The 25339-nt window shown below is 41.2% G+C and overlaps 2 protein-coding genes and 1 long non-coding RNA gene across 3 annotated transcripts; 2 read left to right on the top strand and 1 right to left on the bottom strand.

The window, feature by feature from the left end:
• Positions 1-1485: 1485 nt before the first annotated feature.
• Positions 1486-7753, bottom strand: LOC135073113 (post-GPI attachment to proteins factor 2-like). Its single transcript, XM_063967155.1, has 6 exons — positions 7396-7753; positions 7191-7322; positions 6749-6910; positions 3148-3253; positions 2383-2589; positions 1486-1831 (listed from the first exon to the last, which is right to left on the bottom strand). Exons 1-6 carry the CDS (start codon positions 7507-7509, stop codon positions 1701-1703), a joined length of 852 nt encoding a protein of 283 aa, XP_063823225.1. The 5' UTR covers positions 7510-7753; the 3' UTR covers positions 1486-1700.
• A 1158-nt stretch (positions 7754-8911) lies between these two features.
• LOC135073475 (tetratricopeptide repeat protein 17) lies at positions 8912-19189 on the top strand. Its single transcript, XM_063967659.1, has 17 exons — positions 8912-9112; positions 9892-10266; positions 10362-10588; positions 10691-10978; positions 11142-11251; positions 11452-11784; positions 11864-11984; positions 12186-12344; positions 12755-12880; positions 13097-13238; positions 13782-14006; positions 14381-14558; positions 15086-15202; positions 15738-15965; positions 16686-16803; positions 17325-17544; positions 19028-19189. The coding sequence occupies exons 1-17, from the start codon at positions 8990-8992 to the stop codon at positions 19187-19189; spliced, it is 3252 nt and encodes a 1083-aa protein (XP_063823729.1). The 5' UTR covers positions 8912-8989.
• Positions 19190-22348: 3159 nt separating this feature from the next.
• On the top strand, positions 22349-24907 carry LOC135073554 (uncharacterized). Its single transcript, XR_010257639.1, has 3 exons — positions 22349-22438; positions 24314-24419; positions 24631-24907. It is a non-coding gene; the product is annotated as an uncharacterized LOC135073554 (long non-coding RNA).
• Positions 24908-25339: the final 432 nt, after the last annotated feature.

Below are 25339 nucleotides of genomic sequence, written 5' to 3'. Positions count from 1 at the left end.
CAGGCCGCTACCAAGCGGTCATTATGAAAATCATTGGGGTACAGGCCTATGTTCAGCAGTGGACGTCCTATGGCTGAAATGATGATGATGACGATGATTAAATGTTGCTTTATTAAAATTCCTACGCTAAAAATTATCCATTTGTATTTAATGCCACTATGCAGTCCTAGTTTAACTATTACGAGAAAAACTCATTTTTGCAGTTTTCATACTAGTTGCTATTCAAGTAGCCATAAGATAAAAATAATACAGAATACATAGGCTTGTGATACCTTTTTAGAATCTCAATTAACCAAGAAAGTTTTTAAGGCAGTGGGCACGATAGTCTTCCAACATTTTTTTTACACGATGGCTGATCAAAAGTGCAAGACAATGAATTAATTTTTCCTTCTTCTCTGCAATTTCTTAAAATTTTCATACTTTTAAACTAGTTTGTTGAACTTTAATATTTTCTTTTGATAGCCCAACTATCCCTTGTGATAAGGAAAAAAACTAGATTGAAAAGTATCCTCATTTGTAGAAATGGCATGAGAAAAAGTAATCGCAGGTGGCAATTTTCTAAAAATGCACAAAAACTTGAAAATCTTGAAAACGGTGATATTTTTACTGGGGTCAAAATTGGACGTTAAGGAGACCATGGCGAGGCCTATCGATGGTTACAGGGTTATCCATTGTTTTTGGGACACCCTGTATAGATAAGTAGAGACTGTTTGGGAAACTCTATTGAACGACATTAATATTAGTAATTAACTTCTTTATACATAATACATTGATGGTATTTTTCATGCTTAATGCAACTAGGATTGATTGGGTACGTTTCAGGGATATCTTTCTAATAGGTAGGAATACATTCCTTGAACAATATTTTATTATTCAAATACCTACTAGAGCTTTTGAATTTAAAGTTCTAACTTACTTGCTGGCACTTAACTCAATGGTTAAAAAAGTCACCCGGCAAGAAATTGGCCGCGGATTCAATTCCCACGTAAGGCAATCGATTTTTTACGTAGAAAAAAATGTTAACTTAAATTAAGCACGTTAATTTAATGGAAATATCAATCATAATTGAATTTGACAAAGTTATAGGAAGACATTTGTAATGTTTCGCTCCCTTTCACAGTAACAATCAAAATAGCTCTAAAATCGTCCTAGTTGCAAAAAGACAGTTAAACAGATTGTCTTATCTTTGCCAATAGTGTAAACCCCATTTCGAAGCACTTTTTGATGATTGTAAATAGTTTACAATTTTGGCAAATATTAGGAAAACAATGTAAATCTGGTTGTGCAATGGTCAAATATTTTTTGATTTATAAAACGCTGGATTTATTAATAAAACTGGCGAAAGGTGGCCTTTCACTTAAGTAGGTATATAGGATGTTTCTCAAGTTTCCAAGTCCCGTATTCTCAGAACTCCACTCTCTTACTATTGGTTTAGCGCAAAGAGGTTCAAATTAACTTGATTGATTAATTCGATTTGAAGGGTCTCTCAATAGTGGCACTCAAACAACACATCGATACTGGCTGGCTATCTGATTTGAATAAAAAAGAAGAAACAAAAGAAATAATCGAACATTATAATTTCGTTGAAATTCCTGACCATTGCGAAAAAAACAAAAGAAATAGGTAATAATCGAACAATGTGATTCGAAATTCGAAAATAACTGACCATTGCACAACGACCGTAGCAGCCATATTGCCGCCTAGTTGTCCTTACTGTGCGTGGGGCACGACACCTGCAGCTGATGCAGCGGCAGGTCGCGCACGATGAGCGCGTGGAACGCCATGTTGGCGGTCGCTAGGATGTACTCGCAAACGGAGAACCAGGTGAACGCTGGAACAGGTGTAGAGGGTTGATGAGTAAGGTTTTGGGAATTTTGGAGGCTGATCAGGGGTGCTAGAGGACTGCAAAGTTAATATTTTAGGAACTGCAATGTGGTAGGGATCGCTATGCAAAATGCGAATCACGGAGTTTTTTCAGTGATAAGCTCCATTGTGTTGAGAAGTTTGGCGGATCGCGTTAAAATCACAAGACCAAACAAATTTCGTAGTCTGACTGTAGCGCAACTCTGGCCAAATAGGGTGGGTACGGTAAACACTTTAAGACTTTCTTACACACATAAGCAAATTAAAGCGATTGATGGCCACACAGAACAGAGTAAAAACTGGGTCCAGCTGAACGTCAGTGCTAAATCTGTACAAATGTATATAGCGAAGACATAATAATACGTTACCTAAAGGGCGGCAAAGCAGCCGGTGCCGCAGGAAGCATTTAATTCAGTCCCACAGTGGCAGCAATGGCCATGTAGAACAGAGTCCAGACCTACTTGTTAGTCCGAACTGGCTCCACCACATCACTACTATAGCGAAGGTATAATACGTTACCTAAAGGGCGGCAAAGCAGCCTGTGCCGCAGGAAGAATATGATCAGCCCCACTGTAGCGGCTATGGCCACGTAGAACAGAGTCCAGACGAACTTGTTAGTCCGAACTGGCTCAACCACGTCGCTGCCGATGCAGCCGACGCGGGCTCGGCATAGCATGTGAAGGAGCGCCACTATCATGAACACTATGAAGATCTTCTCGTGAATGACTGGAAAAGGAAAATTGAACTCTTATAACATCAATGCATTACGAAATATTTTACTTTAAATGTTACCTATGTAATGATAAAATTACACCGCCGATAGTGGCAAAACTGGCAAAGTACACGTACCTACTGTAAGTACCTACTAGCTATTACTATGAGCTTTCAGCTTTGTTATCAAACTTTATTTGAATTTGAAAATTATAAATAACTTGAAAAAATCGAACTGCCTAAGGCGGGAATCGAACCCACGAATTATCGAATTTATTTGAATTATCGAGACCTTTTGAAAGAAAGAGCACTCGGACTCGCTGAGCTTAGTAGGTACTTAAATTGGTTCAACTACATCTACATAATACTCAGTTCAAATTAGACAAAGAAGAATGTTTAGTAATTCAAAAAACTATATCGAAACTTGTAAAACTGTCTGCGTTTTTAACAAACTCGCTTACTGATTGTTTCAGAGGAGTCTCATTTAATATACCTAATATAAAAATACACATTTATTTGTCATCACAAAACATTTCGTTATAGTATCACTTAGCAAAGAAAAAGTATACTCACAATAGTTTTCCCTATTGGAAACGTACGTCACTCCGGTGAGCGCAAACAACTCTATAAAATTGAGCCAGTAGCACGCTTCGCCCAGCTTTACCGCTAATTCTCGAGTCTGAAACGAACAATTTAATTTTCTTCAGTTTTCGTGCACATAACCAGTTATTGACTACTAGACAGTGCTACGAATGTTTCAGCTACGAAACGGCAATAGACAAGTGCTACGAAAGTCTTTACGAAACAGAGTGTATTTACTCTGACAGAGTTTAACAGGGCTAGGATGCGCGCCGTGATAAAATCTAATCGACGATTTTACACGACAAATGTATGGGCTTATCAGGTAAAATCGATAAAATGACACAATAATAGCTTATCGCGGCGCGCATCCTAGGCCTACAGGTGTAAAAAATAAACATTATTCTTCTCGTAAAAACCGTTGGCTTTATGTTGAAGATGATGTTGGCACTAAAGAAAATGTTGCGTAACGACAGTGCAGAACTCTACCTGCAGTGTCCATTACACGTTCCTGTCACTTTGCCAATTTCATTAACACAAAACCATCTAAAGTAGAGAAACTTCAATGCTTGAAAAAAAAATCAGGAATTGGCAACCGGTTCGAAATCTGTTAGAAATAAATTGGAAACATAGATTGAGTTGCACCATCTAACTTTGACCGTAAGTATAACGATAAACGGTGCTTTTTGTTTGGAGTTTGACAGATTTTTGACGTTTGTTAAAGTTAGGTAAAGTATAATAAAATGATGCAACCCAGCCTTAAAGTTGTAGCAGTGCATTACACTCGTTACAGTGACTACAGCGTAGCTACGAAATTCGTAGTCTGACTACGTCGACTACGGCATTTTGATACAGTCAACTGCATATTTCAGTGTAATGAAAATATTATCGTAGTTTCACCCGCATATACAGGGTGTCCCAAAATCAATGGATAACCCTGTAACCATCGATAAGCCTCGCCATGGTCTCCCTAACGTCCAATTTTGACCCCAGTAAAAATATCACCGATTTCAAGGTTTTTAAGTTTTTGTGCATTTTTAGAAAATTGCCACCTGCGATTACTTTTTCTCATGCCATTTCTACAAATGAGGATACTTTTCAATCTAGTTTTTTTCCTTAACACAAGGGATAGTTAGGCTATCATAAGAAAAGATTAAAGTTCAACAAACTAGTTTAAAAGTATGAAAATTTTAAGAAATTGCAGAGAAGAAGGAAAAATTAATTCATTGTCTTGCACTTTTGATCAGCCATGGTGTAAAAAAAATGTATGAAAACCATCGTGCCCATTACCTTAAAAACTTCCTTGGTTAATTGAGATTCTAAAAAGGTATCACAAGCCTATGTATTCTGTATTATTTTTATCTTATGGCTACTTGAATAGCAACTAGTATGAAAACTGCAAAAATGAGTTTTTCTCGTAATAGTTAAACTAGGACTGCATAGTGGCATTAAATACAAATGGATAATTTTTGGCGTAGGAATTTTAATAAAGCAACATTTTATCATCATCATCATCATCATTTCAGCCATAGGACGTCCACTGCTGAACATAGGCCTGTACCCCAATGATTTTCATAACGAGCGCTTGGTAGGGGCCTGTATCCAGCACCTTCCTGCTTACCTTTATGAGGTCGTCGGTCCACTTTGTAGGTGGACGTCCTACGATGCGCTTTCCGGTAGGTAGCCTCCACTTGAACCCTGCTGCCTCAGTTCTGCCTTGCCCTTTGCCACTTCAGCTTGCTGATCCGTCGGGGTATGTCAGCGACTTTAGTCCGTTTACAGGTCTCCTAATTTCTGATACGGTTTCGTAAAGAAACCCGAGCATAGCCCCTTCCATAGCACGCTGTGCAAAAAATCCACGTTTCCGAGCCGTGTATCATCACGGGTATCTGTCTATAGGCAAGGTGTAAAACAAAAATTAAGTAATCAAAAAAACGCAGAACGGACGGCCAATAGGGCAACAGGGTTCAAGTGGAGGCTACGTACCGGAAAGCGCATCGTTGGACGTCCACCTACAAAGTGGACCGACGACCTCATAAAGGTAAGCAGGAAGGTGCTGGATGCAGGCCCCTACCAAGCGGTCATTATGAAAATCATTGGGGTACAGGCCTATGTTCAGCAGTGGACGTCCTATGGCTGAAATGATGATGATGATGATGATAAAATGTTGCTTTATTAAAATTCCTACGCCAAAAATTATCCATTTGTATTTAATGCCACTATGCAGTCCTAGTTTAACTATTACGAGAAAAACTCATTTTTGCAGTTTTCATACTAGTTGCTATTCAAGTAGCCATAAGATAAAAATAATACAGAGTACATAGGCTTGTGATACCTTTTTAGAATCTCAATTAACCAAGGAAGTTTTTAAGGTAATGGGCACGATGGTCTTCATACATTTTTTTTACACGATGGCTGATCAAAAGTGCAAGACAATGAATTAATTTTTCCTTCTCTTCTGCAATTTCTTAAAATTTTCATACTTTTAAAGTAGTTTGTTGAACTTTGATCTTTTCTTATGATAGCCTAACTATCCCTTGTGATAAGGAAAAAAACTAGATTGAAAAGTATCCTTATTTGTAGAAATGGCATGAGAAAAAGTTATTGCAGATGGCAATTTTCTAAAAATGCACAAAAACTTAAAAATCTTGAAAACGGTGATATTTTTACTAGGGTCAAAAATGGACGTTAGGGAGATCATGGCGAGGCCTATCGATGGTTACAGGGTTATCCATTGTTTTTGGGACACCCTGTATTAGTATTTTTTTTAAGTGTAAGCACAGAATAAGTAATAGTACAGGTACAGAAGGATTACTCCGCAAGACGATTTAAATAAATGCGAGTCTTGCTACGACGCGATACAGTGGAATTCAGCTCGCACAGCACTAAGTACCTACAATTTTATTCACCTACAAGTTCTGTCTCTTTCTATCGCGTGCCTCTAAACTCTTCTTACGCTGTTAGGGTTGCTGTCTAGTAGTTTCTAGTAAAAAAATAATTAATCTACTTATTTGTAATGAGGTACGTATGTAGGTAAGTACGCATTGATTATGGAAAACCTTGGGAGAGGCCTTTGTCCAGCAGTGGACGTCATTTTTGGCTGAAACGAACGAACGCATTCTGAGCAGTAGTCATGGTAGGTTAGGTTCCTATACTATCCTAAGAATTATTGATTACCTACATGGCCAACATACCTTTCAGCATCTTTGGGAAGCGAAAAAAAAGATAAATCCGGTAGATTTCTTTTCGAATTTAAACACCCGAACGCCGCACAATAATATTTCTTTCTCTTTATGTCCATTTTTAAATAATACTTCGATCATAGAATTAGGTACTACAACCCACGCCAGCGTCCTGACGGACGCGCGCGTGACACTCGACTGATATAATACCCGCCGGCGGGGCGCTTCGCTGTAGGTAATTATCGGATGTACCGCGTGGAGTGAGCCAGGCCTGGTGTAAGTCATTGTGAGTAGTTATAATTGGACTGTTTTCAATTGTCGTTCCTACCGTAACAATGTCCTGTACCAACGTCTACAGCTAAAACGCCAATAAACACGAAAATTCCAAGAATAGGAGGGAAAATAGACTATACCTTTTCGTCGACGATATACGCAGTGCGTTCCTTGTGGTAGTTGTAGTACAGGGATCCTATCAACAATCTTGGTCCGAGGTGGAACGCGACGCATATCCTCCACACGTATCTTTGCGGGCTGATGCCCGTAATCGCACTTATTGAAGGTACTACATTGTAAACCTGGAGGTAACAACAATACGTCTATGAAAATAATAAAAAATAACTAAGTTTGTGTAAGTTTGTAATCCTCTTTAGGTAACCGCGTCAATTTCGACTGGTATAAATTAAGCTTTTTAATTACTTAGTTAAAAGTTAAGTGATTCAAGGGGTACAGTTTTATAGAATCATTACATTTTTAGTTTATTTTAAAAAAAACCATTAAAAACCAATTTAATTATAACTGGGATATTGTAGAGAAGAGAACAGATAAAAAAGAGACATAATGCATCTAGGTACTTACCCTACAATGCGTTTCGTGTATGTCATCTGCTTGAAATATAGAAGCTGTCACGTAACAAAATATTAAAGCACCTAATGGAAGCCAAAGAGCAGCTAAACAGATTTCCCTCAGACCGCATGTCCACAGAATTCCCTAAAACGAAACAAAAGCGAGTTAAATTTAGAATATCGAACGGTGCACTAAAACAAATGACGGTTATAATCACCTGAAACTCCAATCTTGCCGCGGGTCTATTTACATTGCACGCATCGTTTGTGCGTTCGTCCTCTTCACGCACAACCAAATTTGGTGGCGACTGTACTTGTGCGTCATTTACCATTTTCCTCTTGCTGTGCACTTTAGAAAATCACATACTCCTCAAATAGTTTGCCTTCATCTGTACTCCAGGACAGATCGACGTAACATTGACCAGATTGGGCACGCGTCCATGAGGTATCGTTAGCATTGATCACTTAGCGTTAGATGGTACTTTCGGGGACGTCTTTGATGTAAAATTCCTTTGTGCTTTACCTACACGGGTGGTTTTGTAATAATAAGAGCACAATGGCAAATCGTGTGGATGACCTAAGGCGTGGATTGAATGAGGTTATTTGGACCTGCGCATTGAGCGCTACGCGAGGGGTAACTCCGAGCACCCCTCTGCTGTGGATAATATTGCGTTGTTCATGGATGCAATCGTTACGTAGCTAGCTACATAACTACATTTAATATGGTATGGATCTACAATATTTTACATTTACTGAACTCTTTTCGCTAAAAGAAACAAAAGAATGACAAAATAGTATTTTTATAACTGTTATTAATGCACTAAGTACGTGTAATCAAATTTATTTCTCAATGTGATAATTCAGAATGATAATTTTGAGGATTTGATGTTTGAAAATTATAAATAACTTGAAAAAAATCATCGTGTCTTTCAATTCCCGTCTTAGGCAATTCGATTTTTTCAAGTTATTTATAATTTACAAATTACTTTGAGATGCAACTCTTAACGCTAAAAATTAATTGACTATTGGTAAAGTTTTATTTCTTGCGTCAATTTTTGGCTAAATTATTAACATAAAAAACGGAGGAAAATGCTTTCCCTGAACATTAATTAAAATTCAATATTTGGCGCCATTCCACACCACTTACTTCCTCTTTTGGATTTTTTTACATTAGCTGGCCAAGACATCGCTTAATAAATTCTACAGTAGGTACTATGTCTGCGGATAGATTACAGTCATGAAAAGAACCGGCGCAGCGTCACAGTTTGATAGATAACTGGAAATTCCGTGGAGGGTAGTTGAACGGGAAGCATGGTCGATCTGTTTTAATGGTTTCAATTTATTATTTAATGGACTTTAGTGTACAAATTTGGTGTTATTTTGTGTTCTAAAGTGCAGTGAAGTGATAAATTATAAAAAACATTGAAATACTTCGAATTTGAGCGCGCATCGAGTGTCGAGTGGGTTGTCGTATGAACAACCCGCTTTGGACCCGGTGGCGTCTCGAAACCTGCTTACGGGCATACTTGACTCCACGGAATCCATGAAAAATCAATAGAACTGAAACACCCACGTTCTATTTGATAACTATGTCAATATTTTTCACTCGACATTGGCAGAAATAAACCTCCCAGAGAGGTTTGATTGCCACAAAAAAAAAAAAAGATAGATAACTGACAGCAGCTGTCAGTCAGTAAAATTTGCTTCATTACTTTTCTCTATGATTTGCTTGTTTCTTCGCAGCAGCGAAAAATATGAAAATACGAAAAAAAAAATCTTTCTAAATAAATGGCATAGTTTTGGCTATCAAAAATGTTTCGCGGCACAATAAAAATGAAGGTCATGGTGTTTTTGTGGTTGTTTAGTTCGTGTACAATGAATATCCAGGCTACAACCCACTGGATGGTGACCGAGAGTGGCCTGATACAACCACGGGTATGATAACAGTTTCCGTTTATTAACTCCCCATTTAAATGGCAACGAATCATCTTAGTCGCTAGACTAAATAGCAATAGGGTTGGTGATGCAACGAGATGCAGAACTCTGTTTCTTACAACATAGTTGTAATTCTATCAAAATCACCACGGAAATTACGACCTTCTGCGGTTTCTCGATAACTGTTTGAAGTTATCGGTGCCGCGACCATACTGTCCAAGTTAACGTGGTATTTACCTAAGGCGGCCAACCGTCCCGCATTCTGCGGGACCGTCCCGTAATGACAGTTGCAATTCCGCATTGCAATATTTAATAAAATAGTCCCGCAAATCGTCCGAGGCGTTCCGTATGTCCCGCATTCCTCGTTTCCCATCGTTTTGCTCGCATAAAAGTGTTCCACATCAAAATACAAATGACGAGACGCGGCGCGACGTTGCTGCCGCAGTATAATATGATCAAGCGTGTGTGTGTGTACGGCTGTTATTAAATGTTAATTCGGTAGTAGTGTTGTTTGTTTCTAATTTAAGTACACCATTAACAATTCCAACAAATCCTAAGTCTTATTGTGGATAGGGGTGGGTGTCCCGCATTGACTTATTATAAAGTTGGCCGCCTTATATTTACCGCTCATGAAGGCTCTTTCATTTAGCATTTAGAAGTTCTTAGAAAAATGTTACATCAGTATCTAAACAAATACAAGTGTAGAGAGACCTTGCTATTGTTTTATTAAACATTTCCACTATTTGTCTTACTGTTATACTAATTAACTTCATTTCCAGGAAGATTCTCCATTTGAAATGACCCACCCATATGACTTGCTTGCATTTCTGAACCAAGACACAAGATGGGACAACATCTTTAATCTGTACGATGATTTGTCGAAAAGGCAAGAGTTTATTAATAAATTGTGGACTGATATAAAACTGCAGTCTGATGTATCTGACATCTCTACATACAATGAAAACTGTATACAAGCAGGGCAGCTCACCTTTTTAGATTGGTACGCTTCATTCTTGGAGGACGGTAAATCTAAGAAAATAGCCGATGAGGAGTATATGCTGTACAAACCATCAAATGGTCATGATACAGAAGTACCGGACTGCAAAAAGATTTCTTCTTTGACCTTTAGCATGCATGCATTTGAGCATTTACAGGTTTGTATTTATTATATTTATTAAAATTATGATTATTGTACAGATACTGCAAGAAAATATTTAATTATTATTTCCTTGTAAATTACTTATTTTAGGGTATGATACAAAGAGAAAACTTGACTGCAAATCCAGAGTTAGCTCTCCCGGAGTTGATATCTCCTATCATGACAGTGGACCAGTTTGGGCACTGGGCAGCTGTATGTTTAAAGAAAAACAGTTCTTCATGGCTGCACTACAATATGGCCTCATTATATTGGAGAGTTAGAGGCAATGCACCAAAAGCCATGGAGTGCAGTCGTCGCGCAGTGCATTATGCACCTAGGTAAGTAATTTCAAGAACAGTTGAACGCTGAAGCTGCTTGGGCGAAAATATTTTCTTGCTCATGCATTTTTGTTTGTGTGTAACATAGTAACATTATTACAGGAAATACAAAGATGTCGCTCTTTTGAGCCTTGGTTCAATTTTGCATCGCAGCAAGAAGACATCAGATGCAATTGTAGTACTTGGTGCAGCTGTAGACCATGATCCTGAATATCACACGAGCCACTTTATTCTTGCCACAGCATATGCTGTACTAGGGGAATATAATAATTCATTGAAGCATTTAGATGAATCTTTAAAGATCAACCCCGATTTTGATCTAGGCATAAATTACAGATATGGTATGCTATGCCATATTGCATTGGGACAGAGAATGGCACTTGTTAAAGAGTAAGTACTGTTAAAGTTCATGTTTTAAATGTCAAAATAATATCTGTTTCTTAGATTGCACAATCTAAACTAATTGGAACTATTTTGTGTTGGAGCTTGATAAGAAACTGATATAATAAAAAAGGTTAAAAAATGTGTTTTACCCAAATGTATTATTTTTTAGTTTGGTTGATACTTTACGTGAAGAATTGATTGCATTCCAAAGCAGAGAAGCTTATTGGCTCAAATCTCAGGCAGCATTTTTGAGGACAATGAAAGATGTAAAGGATTTTGGTAATTCTTGATTCATGTAATTTTGAACAACTTTTTGTTGTTTTATTTATTTTTCGATTTTGAAAAACAATTTTATATTTTAATACATTTTCATCTATGATTGAATTTTATCACATCATTTTATGATTTTTTAATGTAGTTCGTGATTCACCTTAAAACAATGATGAATTCAGTATTAATATTGGTATGAAACTTTACAGATTACACAAAATTGGACGAGAATTGTGATAAAATGTCTGCATTGACCGGTCTTGACATAAAGGATATAAAAAAGGAGGGTGACAAAAACTCAGTGATCCAATATTTTCTGGACGGTCCAGTGTCACTCGGTGAAAAATTAGAACGCAAAGGCGTTTATGCTCTCGATTCAGCGTTGAGCCTCAACAGACTTGTGAAACATGTGGAGAAACATGCTCACTTGGCACAAAACTATGTGCCTCCAGATATTAGTAAGGATTGGCAAATAGATGGCCCAATCGCCAAGGAGATTGGGCCCATGCCTGTGTTTTCAGATATGCTGCCTGATATCCAAAGTGAGAATGAAACTAATAAAAATGATATCCTTTTCCAAACCGATACTTTGAAAAACTAATGTAATTATTTGTTTTTCAGTCCCTATGTACGAGCCTCCAGATGAAAAACCAATATACGCCACTTCTGCGCCAGATTTAGAGACAAAGTCAGCAAGTTCGACTAATGAACATATGGTTAACTATTATGATGGACATGTGTTGTAAGTTTACCTCTTTCTTCTCTTTTGATTTTTCTTTTTCTTGTGAGAGAAGTGGACACCACCCCTAGTATATTTCAGTTTTGTACACGCAAATTGCACAAAAGACATTCTTCTTGACAATCTAATCAAGCAGTAAATCAGATTGTGTGAAATTCACTCTAGGCTCTCCTAAGTGTCATAAAATTTAATTCATGTTTCTAGGTACCCAACAACAATGAAAGTGAATCGCAATGTAGAAGACTTTGATAGAGAAAAAGACTGGCCTTCTAACAGATTTTGCAAGGAAAATGCTCCTAGTTTCCCTCCGCATGTGGAAGCTATTTATCCCGTTTTCTTGCCATTTGAAAATAAAGGAATTAGGTGAGTAACAATCTGACTTTCCAAGTATAGATCGCGTAGCGAGAGTTGAGGAGAGAGAAACTCCGAGTTTACCTTCTGTTATATTTTGTGGTTGAGGTGAACAACACAAGTAGTCTAACTGACAAGTGCTTTCTGTCTCGCTTGCACACTTAGCAAGAGCGAGGTAGCTAGTTTATTCGATATTTGAACTTGAAGTTTAAGTGTTGTGTGTGTTCTGTATTCCAATATTACAATAGTGTGAATATCATGTTCGCCTCAACTTTCGCTGAGCGAACTATACTACATGTAGTTAGCGCTCTATTATTTCGTTTATGATTGATGATCTGGATCACCATGAGTTTACTATGCTACTGCTACTACTAATAATGGTATACTATAATACATATAGTCCCAATTGTATTATTTTTTAGGTTAAAAGCACTACTGACTGATCAGATCGGAGTGCCAGCGAACCAGGAGCATGAGTTACCCTGGCATCCGCCTATATGTCCACAAGATAAGGAAGCTTCGTTTTTCACACAGAGGAGAACTGTCAAGTAAGTATCGCCTAAAAACACTAGTGTCATTCAATAAGGCAACTTATGTTATTTACTCAAAGTTGCAAAACGTATAAAGCCTGGTCCGTGAGCACGTAGTATTTTGTCCAATGACCCCAAGCTACCCATCCTTATCGCTCGCGCGTAATTATGTTGGACCAGGCTTTAGTCATAGTCATAAATTAAAGTTCTTGATGATCACAATTTTAATTACAGGCAGCAAATAACAAACATGGTGGTCAACACAGATTACTTGAGGCAAAAACTTCAACAGTACGTGAGTGAAGGTGACGTGGAATCGGTGAAGAAAATGCAAGACGTCGAGATCGGCCATCGCATTTACACGGCTATGCAAATGGTTGGTATACTTTCATCTTTTTAGGCCCGATTCGACCAAACTTTTATCCGAGAATAACTCCTGTATAACTGGCACATTGACAGTTTCAATATGTCAAAATGTCGAATAACTGACGATTTATTCTGAGATTAATATTTACTCTTGTTTGGTCGAATCCACCCTTAGGATACTAAGCTGATCATTAAATAGGGCTAGGAAGAAGCTAGACGCTTGCAAACGGTTTCTCTGAAAGTCAAAGCGGTAGATCCTACATTCAGCAGTAGAGGATGACAAATGACCTTTGGTTGATACAACCCGGTCAAGTTAATTGCGCACATCGCTGGAATGCGATTCTCCCTCGGACTCAGTCGCACATCTCCCTGCGTTCGCCCCGTCCGTACCAGAGCGTCGATGTGACGTCACGACAGCCAAGTGCCAACTTGATCGGGTTGTAATGGTGGAGGCCTAGGTTATTCTGAGGTTTTTAAAGTTGCATTTGAGCAGTAGAATCAATCTTTTAATTTGATTAACCAATTAATCACCCTGTATATTTTTTCATTGCAGAATCTAGCGCCAAGATGGCTTCTATACACACTGACGTCACTCTACTGGCGCGTCCGAGGCAACAACGCTAACGCCCTACACTGCCTGATGACCGCGAGTCGCATTGTGGACTCTAAGTACAAGGACATAGTGCTCACATCCATGGCCTCTGTGTATCTGGAAATGGGGTACTTTGATGAATCGCTGTTGACAGCTGAGGAGTCGTTCAGAGCGAGTTTGTATGAGGTAAGGAATAGACTCTCGAATCTGACATTTTTAATTTATAGAAGTCTCCCTGCAAAGAGTGGGCAATTTGGACTTCGTACAAATACTGGCTTTTGACGAACATAGTAAAGTATTTGAGTTGCTATGTATTTGATTTAACCTATCTCCTGGGACAAACTTGACGGGATTGGTTGGATTTTTATTGGCGGTCAAGCTGTAGATCCTGGCTACACAGGAGTTGCAACAGTAGGAACAGTCCCGATGTATTCGCCATAATTTATCTTTTCGCCATATCATTTTCTTTATTGTGTAAGTAGCTTCTGGGCACTTTAGACACTTCAGTTTTTTTTATTATATCCCTTTTTATTTTATTCATTCACCAAATATTATTGCAGCCGGCCACAAACTTCGTCCTAGCAGAGTTGAACATGATCAAGAAACACCGGAACACCCATATGTTCCACCTGAAGCAAGTCATACGGGTGGAGCCCAAGTTTCTGGGCGGGCTCGCGAGGAATCTGCTCAACGCGTGGGCCTGTATACTGATGCAAATCAACACTTTGCAGGAAGTCGGTAAGTTGCATACAAGTTTAATCATTAAGACTGTATTTTTATCGGTTTCTTTAAGGCCGTTTTCTGACTTGTCGGCTCGTCGGCATACGCGGTACTGAAAGCTTACCGAGCACCTATATTTCCATGGAGCGTTCCTGATTGAGTCTGTGCCGCGCCGCTGCCACGCATGATATTCCATTCGTGGCACATCATCATCATCATCATCTCAGCCATAGGACGTCCACTGCTGAACATAGGCCTTTCATGCTGCCCGGTTGGTAGCGGCTTGCGTCCAGCGCCTTCCTGCTACCTTTATGATGTCGTCGGTCCACCTTGTGGGTGGACGACTCACGCTGCGTTTTCCCGTACGCGGTCGCCACTCCAGAACCTTCACCATGTCATGGCATATAACTTCTATAAACTCTTCTCTTCTCTCTACTTTCAGTTTTCAAACAACCTTGTTCTATCCACTATTACAATAATATCAGAAAATATGCAAAATCCAATTGAATCAATAAATTAAAAGTTTTTTATTTATATTTTTTTAGATTATACAGGTGGTGATGTTTGCACTCAAGTGGAGCCTGGCGTCAACATGGTCTGCGAAAAAGATGGAACCAATTGCCATATGACCAATATACAGTGTTTTAGCAGTCAAGAGAGAGGTAATACAAATATTTTTGATAGCTTTAATAAGGTACAGTCAGCGTCAAAAAGTTCCAAAAAGTACCCAAAATAGCCAAAAAGTTTGCAACACGTCTTTGTTACTTGGAATAAGGTTGTGTTGTCAACTTTTTGCCACTGAGTGTACCTAACGAACTATTTGACGCTAACTGTACCTATTTCGCTGCTATGAATAGGGATGTTTCCTGGGTAAAAAAGCAAGAGTTTTAATTAGTCCGTCAGTTAGCTTATCAAAACCTACTCAACACGTATTTTTCACTTTTTAAAACTAATGAAAATGTTAAGAGATAAACCGTGCCAAAGTTTTAAAGAAAAGGCCCGTGACGTCAGTGAGTGCGTAAAAGTTTGTGACGTCGCGCGGAACTTCAACGCACTATAACTTTGTAATTATTTGTTTGATTGACAATTAAAAATATACGTGTCCAATATTTTTTTATACTAAAATTGACGGACTAAAAAATTTTTTTTAGGAAACTAGCCTATTGTCACTAAATTCCCAAACCTATTATTTTCCAGAGAGTTCCACACTAACCCGAATGATGGAACAGAAAGAGAAAGAAAAAGTGGAAGACAAGCGTGTGGACCCCACGAACGTGGATCAAATGGATGACAGCATGTTTGACGCGTTCATAGAGAACATGCCGCTCGAGCGAAGCGATCTGTCAGCGCATCGACAGAACTATGACAGCATGATTCGCAGCGTCGAGACCGCGCTGAAAGGCTGCGGGCCTAGGAAGTGTAGCGGTGAGTTGATATTGTTGTTTATGGCACATAAGACTATAATTACATCCTACTAATATCCTACTTAATATTGTCATGATATCTGGATGTTTGTTACTCTTTCACGCAAAAACTACTGAACGGATTTTGTTGAAACTTTACAGTATTATTGTTTATAACCCAGATTAACATATAGGCTATAATTTATGACGATATGTGACCAACTAAATTTCAATAAATAAATAAGACGTGGGTAAAAAGCGCCATCCATCGTCATTGGTTAAAATCTTCAGCGCTGGACAAAAAATTTGACGTTCGTAAATTATTCATGCGGGGGAAGCCGTGAAACGCCATCTATCAACATCATTAGTAATTAAATGAGGTCCACGCGTACGAAGTCACGGGCGGCCGCTAGTACATACATACATACATTTTTGTTGCAAAGTCGCTCATATTACAACTACGTAAAATGCCACAGTATTTAGCTTGATGTGCTGTCGACTGTACGTGAGGCATGTCAAAGTAACATTATAGCTTTGTATGAAGCGGTAATAGATGCTATTTTCCTACATAATTTATAATCTTGACTTGTTCTCGCCTATACGTTGTACGAGTTGGTATATCTTGTGGCAAGTAGCTCCACTCTTTCACGACAGTTAGTTTTTTTGAAGTTTGAAGTTACGTAACTATCTTTTTAAGTTTTTTTTTGGTGATATTATATTAACTTATACAACTTTGTTTTAGATATTCAACCAGAAGATCTGTCGCTGAAAGATGAAGATTGTACTTATCAGTATTTACAGTTGGGCTACTGGTTGCACATCGTTAGTTTTAGAACAATACTTGAAGAGACTAATGTGAAGTAAGTGGTTACAAAACTCTCAGGAAAACATTTGTAGTGATATACGGCATGATGGACAGTAAAGTCCTCTAGTGGCGACTGCGGAAGACGTAGTGTAGACAGTCCCTCTACTCGGTAGAGCGACGATCTGGTCATAATTGGGGGAATCGTCTGAATGCGGACAGCGCACGACTAATCGCTGTGAAAATTGTTGAGATATCTAGACAGATACATCCGGATGTATTTTGATTGAAGCGAACAAATAAACCAGTACTCTCTTAATTAGTATCCTACTATCCTTAATATTATAAATGCGAAAGTTGGATGTCTGGATGTTTGTTACTCTTTCACGCAAAAAGTACTGAACGGATTTTGATGAAACTTTACAGTATTATTGTTTATAACCCAGAAAACACATAGGCTATAATTTATGACGATTTGTGACAAACTAAATTTCATGCGGGTGACGCCGCGGGCAAAAGCTAGTGGGTAAATATAATAAGACAAAAGACTGTTGTTACATAATTTAATTACAATTACAGAGTACCAGCTGAAATCTTAGCGCTACCACCATCCGATAAAGACGGTCCAGAATGTGTGATCCCGCCAGAGTTCTCTGAAGACTTCTACTTAGAACGCTTGGGCAAGGTGAACACGGCGAAGTGGGAACCCATGATGAGTCTGATGCACCAGTTCACTGAGGAGTTTGATCATGCTGAGTTCTGGGGGCTGGGGTATAAGATCGCGAAGTATGTTGAATCTGTAAGTAAAATGATTTTTATTACTTCCTTATATTGGGTTTCGAAATTAGGTACTAATCTATACTTATAATAAATCTGTAGAGAGGTCAATTCTGTACATTAAATATATTTTCAAAATAACTATCAGGGGGTGATTAGTGATCGATACTGATGCCAAAAATGCAATCAGTAAAATTTTTGTCTGTCTGTCTGTCTGTCTGTCTGTATGTTCCTTATAGAAACAAAAACTATTCGACGGATTTTAACGAAACTTGGTACAATTATTCTTCATACTCCTGGGCAGGTTATAGGATACTTAGGAATTCCCACGGGAATGGGAATTAGCGGGAAAATCGTTTTGTATGAAAAATCTGAACCGCTTAAGTTAGTCGCTTGAAATTCGGCATGCAGGTACCTTAGTAAACTTAAAGCTTAGTTACAACAGGATATTGCAAAATTCCTACGGGAACGGGAGTTAGCGGGAAAAAACCTTTGTATGAAAAATCTAAGCCGCTTAAGTTAGACGCTTGAAATTTGGCATGCAGGTACCTTAGTAAACTTGAAGCTTAGTTACAACAGGATATTGCAAAATTCCCACGGGAACGGGAGTTAGCGGAAAAAAAAAATTGTATGAAAAAATTTAAACCGCGTAAGATAGATGAAGGGGGTAAAACGGGATTCACGCGTACGAAGTCGCGGGCGGCCGCTAGTTTCTAAAAAAGTTCTTCTGCAAATCTGTTTTGTATTTCTATTACACTTAGCGTCAAAGTAACCAAAAAGTTCGCAACACGTCTTTGTTACAATTGGAATAAGGTGTTGTTAACTTATTGGCCACTTTGAGTGTCCCGAACTATTTGAAGTTGACTGCACCTTGATGTGCCATCTGTATAATGATGTTTCTCTAAAGAATAAGCATGGGAATCTAGTAATTTAAGTAATGCACTCTTTAAAAAACTGTAAAAAAAACACTTAAATGGCTGTGGGCGGGGCACATAACTCATAGAACTGATGGTTATTTGGGGAGAAAAGTACTCGATCATCACGGACCTAAAGACAACGATCTAGTCAAAGTCGCGGGAAGCATTTGGATGTGAACACCGGTATTTGTGTTAATCCTTATGGGAGGCCTTTATGCAGCAGCAGTTCGATTGAAACAACGATCATTAAAATTATTTTTAATGCTATTTGTATACTTTGTGGGTGGACGTTCTACGTTCCGCTTTCCGGTACGCGACCTCCATTCCAGAACCTTGCTGCCCCATCGGCCGTCAGTTCTGCGTACTATGTGCTCTGCCTATTGCCACCTTAGCTTGCTAATTCGTCTAGCTGACATAGGTCAGCGACTTTAATACGTTTACGGATCTCCTCATTTGCTGGATGCAGGCTTTTGTGGGAATCATTGGGGGAGGCCTATGTTCAGCAGTGGACATCCTATGGCTGAAATGATGATGATGATAATGTATAATGTACCTTGTGTCATCACCGCTTTCCCTTACGCCCCGCAGAAGCCCCGCTGGTGGGTCGGTCTGCTGGCGGCGGGCTGGTGGTGCGGCGCGGGCGGGCGCGGCGCCTGCTGCGTGCGCTGCTTCGCCGCCGCGCACCTGCACGCGCCGCCGCACCAGGCCGCGCACGCGCTGCGGGGGCTCGCCAACATACTGCACCTGTGAGTGAGAGAGAGAGAGAATAGGGTCCTGAGTGTGCTTTGGAGACAGCTATACTCGCCGACATGCCGTTTCTATACTGACTACTGCGTGCGCCGCTTCGCCGCCGCACCAGGCCGCGCACGCGCTGCGGGGGCTCGCCAACATACTGCACCTGTGAGTGAGAGAGAGAGAGAGAGAGAGAGAGAATAGGGTCCTGAGTGTGCTTTGGAGACAGCTATACTCGCCGACATGCCGTTTCTATACTGACTACTGCGTGCGCCGCTTCGCCGCCGCACCAGGCCGCGCACGCGCTGCGGGGGCTCGCCAACATACTGCACCTGTGAGTGAAACGACACCTTAACTGATAGTCCTTAATAGGGTCCTGAGTGTGCTTTGGAGACAGCTATACTCGCCGACATGCCGTTTCTATATCAACTACTGCGTGCGCCGCTTCGCCGCCGCACCAGGCCGCGCACGCGCTGCGGGGGCTCGCCAATATACTGCACCTGTGAGTGAGAGAGAGAGAATAGGGTCCTGAGTGTGCTTTGGAGACAGCTATACTCGCCGACATGCCGTTTCTATATCGACTACTGCGTGCGCCGCTTCGCCGCCGCACCAGGCCGTGCGCGCGCTGCGGGGGCTCGCCAACATACTGCACCTGTGAGTTGATACAGATTATGACCCTTGTGTCGCCACCCATAGGAAAGTGTCTCAAGCCGTAGATTCTAGCTGCGCAAGAGTTGCGTGATCCTGAACTGCTGCGCACGCGAAGAAAACATCAGCCAATATGCACCTGTGACTTGATTATGACCCTTATGTGTCTCTCTCCACCCATAGGAAAGTGTCTCAAGCTGTAGATTCTAGCTGCGCAAGAGTTGCGTGATCCTGAACTGCTGCGCACGCAAAGAAGACGTCAAACGATACCAGAATACTTGATACTAGAAGCGACTACTGTTTTAAGGCGCGAGGAGGTGTGAGGAAACGCTATAGAGGCGCCACAATCGCTGCGCCACTACTATACCAAACGCGCGACGTGCGTTGCGCTTTTATAAATTGAATGAAAACTAGTGGTGGTGCGACAAGCGCGCTACAGTGCCGCCACTGCAGCGCTTACTCATGCCTATCGTCGTAACTCGGTTATCGTTTCGTCCACCAGTATCAAGAAGCTTATTAGATACTTGGCATTCGATGGTGCGAAGAATCTGCTGCTATCTAAGACACTATCATAGCTTGTGGCTCGGACTCGGCTACTTCAACCCTCAGTGGATGACTCACTGTACCCTGGCTAGACTGTTAGTATGAAAGCCACTAGTAGCCCAACTGCTAGCGTCCCATCTCCCTTGGCGGTCGGTCTGCTGGCGGCGGGCTGGTGGTGCGGCGCGGGCGGGCGCGGCGCCTGCTGCGTGCGCTGCTTCGCCGCCGCGCACCTGCACGCGCCGCCGCACCAGGCCGCGCACGCGCTGCGGGGGCTCGCCAACATACTGCACCTGTGAGTTAATACAATCTTTAAGTGTCTCCACCCATAGGAAAGTGTCTCAAGCTATAGATCTTAGCTGCGCAGGAGTTGCGTGATCCTGAACTGCTGCGCACGCGAAGAAAACATCAGCCAATATGCACCTGTGAGTTGATTATGACCCTTATGTGTCTCCACCCTTAGCAAAGTGTCTGAAGCTGTAGATCCTGGCTACTTGGAAGTTGCAATGTCCTTAGCACGCGAAGAAGACGTCATATTACACCAAAATACCAGGAACTACCATTTAGTGCCTTCAAATTAAACACATGAGGAAGATTAGCGCCACTGTCGCAGCGCCACTAATATGACAAACGCGCGACGTGCGTTGCGCTTCTATTTGAATGAAAACTAAGTAATAGTGGCGCGACAAGCGCTCTATAGTGGCGCGACATGCGCGCTACAGTGGCGCCACTGCTGCGCTTGCTCACGTCCTTAGTCTCATAAAGCACTGCCTTAGGTGCCTAGGTTTCCGTCCACCAGTATCTAGAAACTTATTAGATACTTAGCGTTCGAGCGTGCGAAGAATCTGCTGCTACCTAAGACACTATCATAGCTTGTGGCTCGGACTCGGCTACTTCAACACTCAATGGGTGACTCACTGTACTCTTGAGGCTAAGTTGTTTGCGTGGTAACCAAAGACACTATCATAGCTTGTGGGGCTCGGACTCAGCTACTTCAACCCTCAGTGGGTGACTCACTGTACTGTGGCTCGGGTCTTTGTGTAATAGCTACTGGTAGCCCAACTACTAGCTACCCATCTCCCTTGGCGGTCGGTCTGCTGGCGGCGGGCTGGTGGTGCGGCGCGGGCGGGCGCGGCGCCTGCTGCGTGCGCTGCTTCGCCGCCGCGCACCTGCACGCGCCGCCGCACCAGGCCGCGCACGCGCTGCGGGGGCTCGCCAACATACTGCACCTGTGAGTAAAAAGACTACCATAAATGCTAGTCTTTAATAGGGTCCTGAGTATGATTTGCAGACAGCTATATTCGTTTCTATATTGACTACTGCGTGCGCTGCTTTGCCGCCGCTGCGCACGCGCTGAGGGGGCTCGCCAACATACTGCACCTGTGAGTTGATACTGATTATGAGCCTTAAGTGTCTCCACCCATAGGAAAGTGTCTCAAGCTGTAGATCCTGGCTACGTGGAAGTTGCAATGTCCCTGGTGCGCACGCGCTGAGGAGACATCATAAGGTACCAGAATACCAGGAACTAGAAGCATTTAGTGCCTTCAAATTAGACACATGAGGAAGCGTTGCAATGGCGCCATTGTCGCAGCGTCACTACTATGACAAACGCGCGACGTGCGTTGCGCTTGTATTTGAATGAAAACTAATTAGTAGTGGCGCCACTGCAGCGCTTGCTCACGCCCTTAGACTCATAAAGCACTGCCATTGGTGCCTAGGTATTCGCGTCCACCAGTATCTAGAAGCTTATTAGATGCTTGGGCCTTGGCGTTCGAGCGTGCGAAGAATCTGCTGCTACCTAAGACACTATCATAGCTTGTGGCTCGGACTCAGCTACTTCAACCCTCAGTGGGTGTCTCATTGTACTCTTGGTGGCTAGGCTGTTAGTATGAAAGCCACTAGTAGCCCAACTACTAGCGTCCCACCTCCCTCGGCGGTGGGTCTGCTGGCGGCGGGCTGGTGGTGCGGCGCGGGCGGGCGCGGCGCCTGCTGCGTGCGCTGCTTCGCCGCCGCGCACCTGCACGCGCCGCCGCACCAGGCCGCGCACGCGCTGCGGGGGCTCGCCAACATACTGCACCTGTGAGTCGATTCAGATTATGACCCTCAAGTGTCTCCACCCATAGGATTTGCTCTAACAGACCGTACAGGCGCTGAGAGGACTGATTACGCTCTTCTAGTATCGTGCTATGGATCCTGGCTACGCAAGAGTTGCGTGAAACTGCTACAGACTGCGCAAACGCTGTGGACACATCAAATGACTCGGGGGAGTCGCTAACAAACTATACCTGTGAGTTCACAAACTGATTATGGTCTTCAAATGTCAAGCTATGTAGGAGTAGCGTGATCCTTTGACTGTAATATAGATATAGATTTTGAAACAATATTTATTTTGCAAAAACGTGCGATAAGATACTTGTATAAAATGAAAGCAAGAGCGTCCCTTAGAGAATTGTTTAAAGAAATTGGCATTCTCACGGCCGCTTCACAATACATCTTAAACTGTATTCTATTTATTCAACAAAATATTAACGAATTCAAAAAGAAAAGTGATATTCACCAAATTAACACTAGAAATAAAAATAAATTGGCTATACCCGCTTTTAGACTTAATAAAGTGTTTGCCACTTTTATGGGACAAGGTATCCATTTTTATAACAAAGTCCCTGATAAATATAAAGAGCTACCGTATAATAAATTTAAAGGTATAGTTAAAGATCACATGCTTAAAAAAGCCTATTATACAACTCGAGATTTTCTTAATGATAAGTCATCCTGGGAGTAGGATTATGGTCCTCTCATGCTCGCACTAAAAAGAATTAAAATGAAAAGTAATATTGTATAAACTAATAATAATTTCTCAAATGTTATAGTGTCATGCTTCTCAATCTGGACTGTTACTTAGCTTTATTATTAGTTTTTTTTTAAAGAGATACTTGGCATTGTCATTCTCACTAAAATGTCTCTGGGGTGGTGGCGTAGTGAGGCGGGTCGTTACATTCCCTCTAATATGGTCGAGTGAAGCGATGGCTGGTTCACTCGTCATGTCTGTGAACAGGCGCTGCTTTCGGGGACTGGTCAATCCAAGTTATTCAAATTTATGTATGCGAGTCATTTCTACTAGTACCTTAATATGTAAGTCTAGATATTAGCACGTCACTACCTTGTTTAATATACCACGCAATCTTGTATACCCATTCTTATGATACACCATACAAGAATGCATGGTAAATTCAGTGAACTGCTCCTGAATCGAATGTACCTACTACTACTATTTCTATTTATTTATATTAACCGGCAGACAGTGGTGACTGAGTTTGTTGCGGCGCTTCTTCTCAGCACTTGCCAAATGTTGGTCTCGAAGCGCTGGTAGGGTAAAAAGATTATGAGACATGTAGAGGCTCCTTAAGAGCATATGACGATTTGTAAGAACTATTTATTAGTCTAAACAAATAAAGAAATTTTGACTTTGACTTTGACTTTGTAAGGTTGTGTGACGTCATCAGGCTGCGCACGCGCTGACTAGAGACGCGTAGACTCGCAAATATTTACACCAGGTGAGCGTGCATAGGAAAGTGTCAAGCTGTAGTTCCTAATGTGGTTTCCCTAGAGGTGTGTGAAACCGCGCCAGACTGTGCACGCGCTGAGTAGACCGCGAATCTATTACACCAGGCGTGGAAGAATCTGCTGCTACCTAAAACACTATCATAGCTTGTGGCTCGGCCTCAGCTACTTCAACCCGCTGTGGGTGACGTTGTGTGTTCACTTTACCCTTTTGGCTAAGGTATTTGCCTGCTGCGTGCGCTGCTTCGCCAGAGATACATTAAAAATCGTGTGCCATTGGTACTGCACCTGTAAATATAAAAGAAAACTAGTATTGTGACGTATTTCAAAAATAACCATAATTAGACGTCTTAATTTTTGTATCAAAAGTTTCAAATAGTGTTTTGTCCCCAGGCAAAACCGGCAAGAAGACGCGAAAGATGTGTCGTACCTGTCATTCTACATGACCCCAAAGAACAAGATTGACGCGTTCCTGGTGGCAGTTGGACATTCCTACCTGGTAAGCTTATTTTATGTATATGTCACCGGAAAATATTCGTAGGAATCTAAACGAGAGACAAATTGTATTATTTTACGCCCACATTTTCGCAAATTTAGTAGGTACACTATAAATTATATTATGAGTTGAGGACAGTTAATTCAACTTTTATTAGGACCGTTAAAGCTTTAATGAAAAAGTATTAATGTATGTTACTTTCTCTCTATTTCAGTCGGAATTCGATCAAGCAATCTGGATGTTCCGTTACGCCCTGACATTCGACGACAAGTTTCTGCCTCCAAAGGCCTGTCTCCACGCGACCATGTGTATCATGCTGTACGGGGACCCCACTAAGGACGAAAAGCAGGCCAAACCAGTATAAACTGGTTACTACCGAATGTATCCATGGCAGAACTATACTGCAAGTTAGTAGTGATTTATCATTGATTCTATGGGTTTGTAATGGCTTGTTCCCACAGAGATATTCCGTTTTTTAGGATCCTGTTTAGTAGTATCCTGTTTAGTAGTACATATACGTGTTTAACGTTCACACGAACGTCCCGTTTACAGTGTGCCGCATAAAAACGATCCGTTCGTATTTGGTCTTAGAATTTCAAAGACTCATTATTATGTGTGTTCACACACGACAGTCCAGTTTTGCGGGTTCCTACATTACTAAAGCCCTGTCCGTGAGCACGTAGAATTTTGTCCAATACCCCAAGCTACCCATCCTTATCGCTCGCGCGTAATTATATTGCTGTCGCGACTGTGCGACGGGCGCCCGCAGTGAGTGTGCGAACGCGACTGCAACACAGCACAACAGCTAGACCAGACTATAGATTGCCTTGGGAACGAGCCCTAGGAGTCACAGAATCCTGTTATATTGTGATCTGAAATATGGTTTAAGTGAGTTGAAGCTATGAAATGATTATGGAATAATC

This window comes from Ostrinia nubilalis, chromosome 7, assembly GCF_963855985.1.
Source record: "Ostrinia nubilalis chromosome 7, ilOstNubi1.1, whole genome shotgun sequence".
Taxonomy (NCBI): domain Eukaryota; kingdom Metazoa; phylum Arthropoda; class Insecta; order Lepidoptera; family Crambidae; genus Ostrinia; species Ostrinia nubilalis.
Note: the sequence above shows the minus strand (reverse complement) of the source record. Positions and strands in the feature narration are given on the sequence as shown.

What these genes read in the sequence shown, in the direction of transcription:
- LOC135073113 (XM_063967155.1), bottom strand. Translation starts at nt 7,509, where the DNA reads ATGGTAAATGACGCACAAGTACAGTCGCCACCAAATTTGGTTGTGCGT. An exon ending in TTCCAATAGGGAAAACTATT is followed by an intron (nt 2,590 to 3,147) that starts GTGAGTATACTT and finishes TTCCTTTTCCAG; the next exon opens with TCATTCACGAGAAGATCTTC. An exon ending in GCTGCTTTGCCGCCCTTTAG is followed by an intron (nt 1,832 to 2,382) that starts GTAACGTATTAT and finishes CACCTGTTCCAG; the next exon opens with CGTTCACCTGGTTCTCCGTT.
- LOC135073475 (XM_063967659.1), top strand. Translation starts at nt 8,990, where the DNA reads ATGTTTCGCGGCACAATAAAAATGAAGGTCATGGTGTTTTTGTGGTTG. An exon ending in GCAGTGCATTATGCACCTAG is followed by an intron (nt 10,589 to 10,690) that starts GTAAGTAATTTC and finishes ACATTATTACAG; the next exon opens with GAAATACAAAGATGTCGCTC. An exon ending in CTTGAAGAGACTAATGTGAA is followed by an intron (nt 16,804 to 17,324) that starts GTAAGTGGTTAC and finishes TTACAATTACAG; the next exon opens with AGTACCAGCTGAAATCTTAG.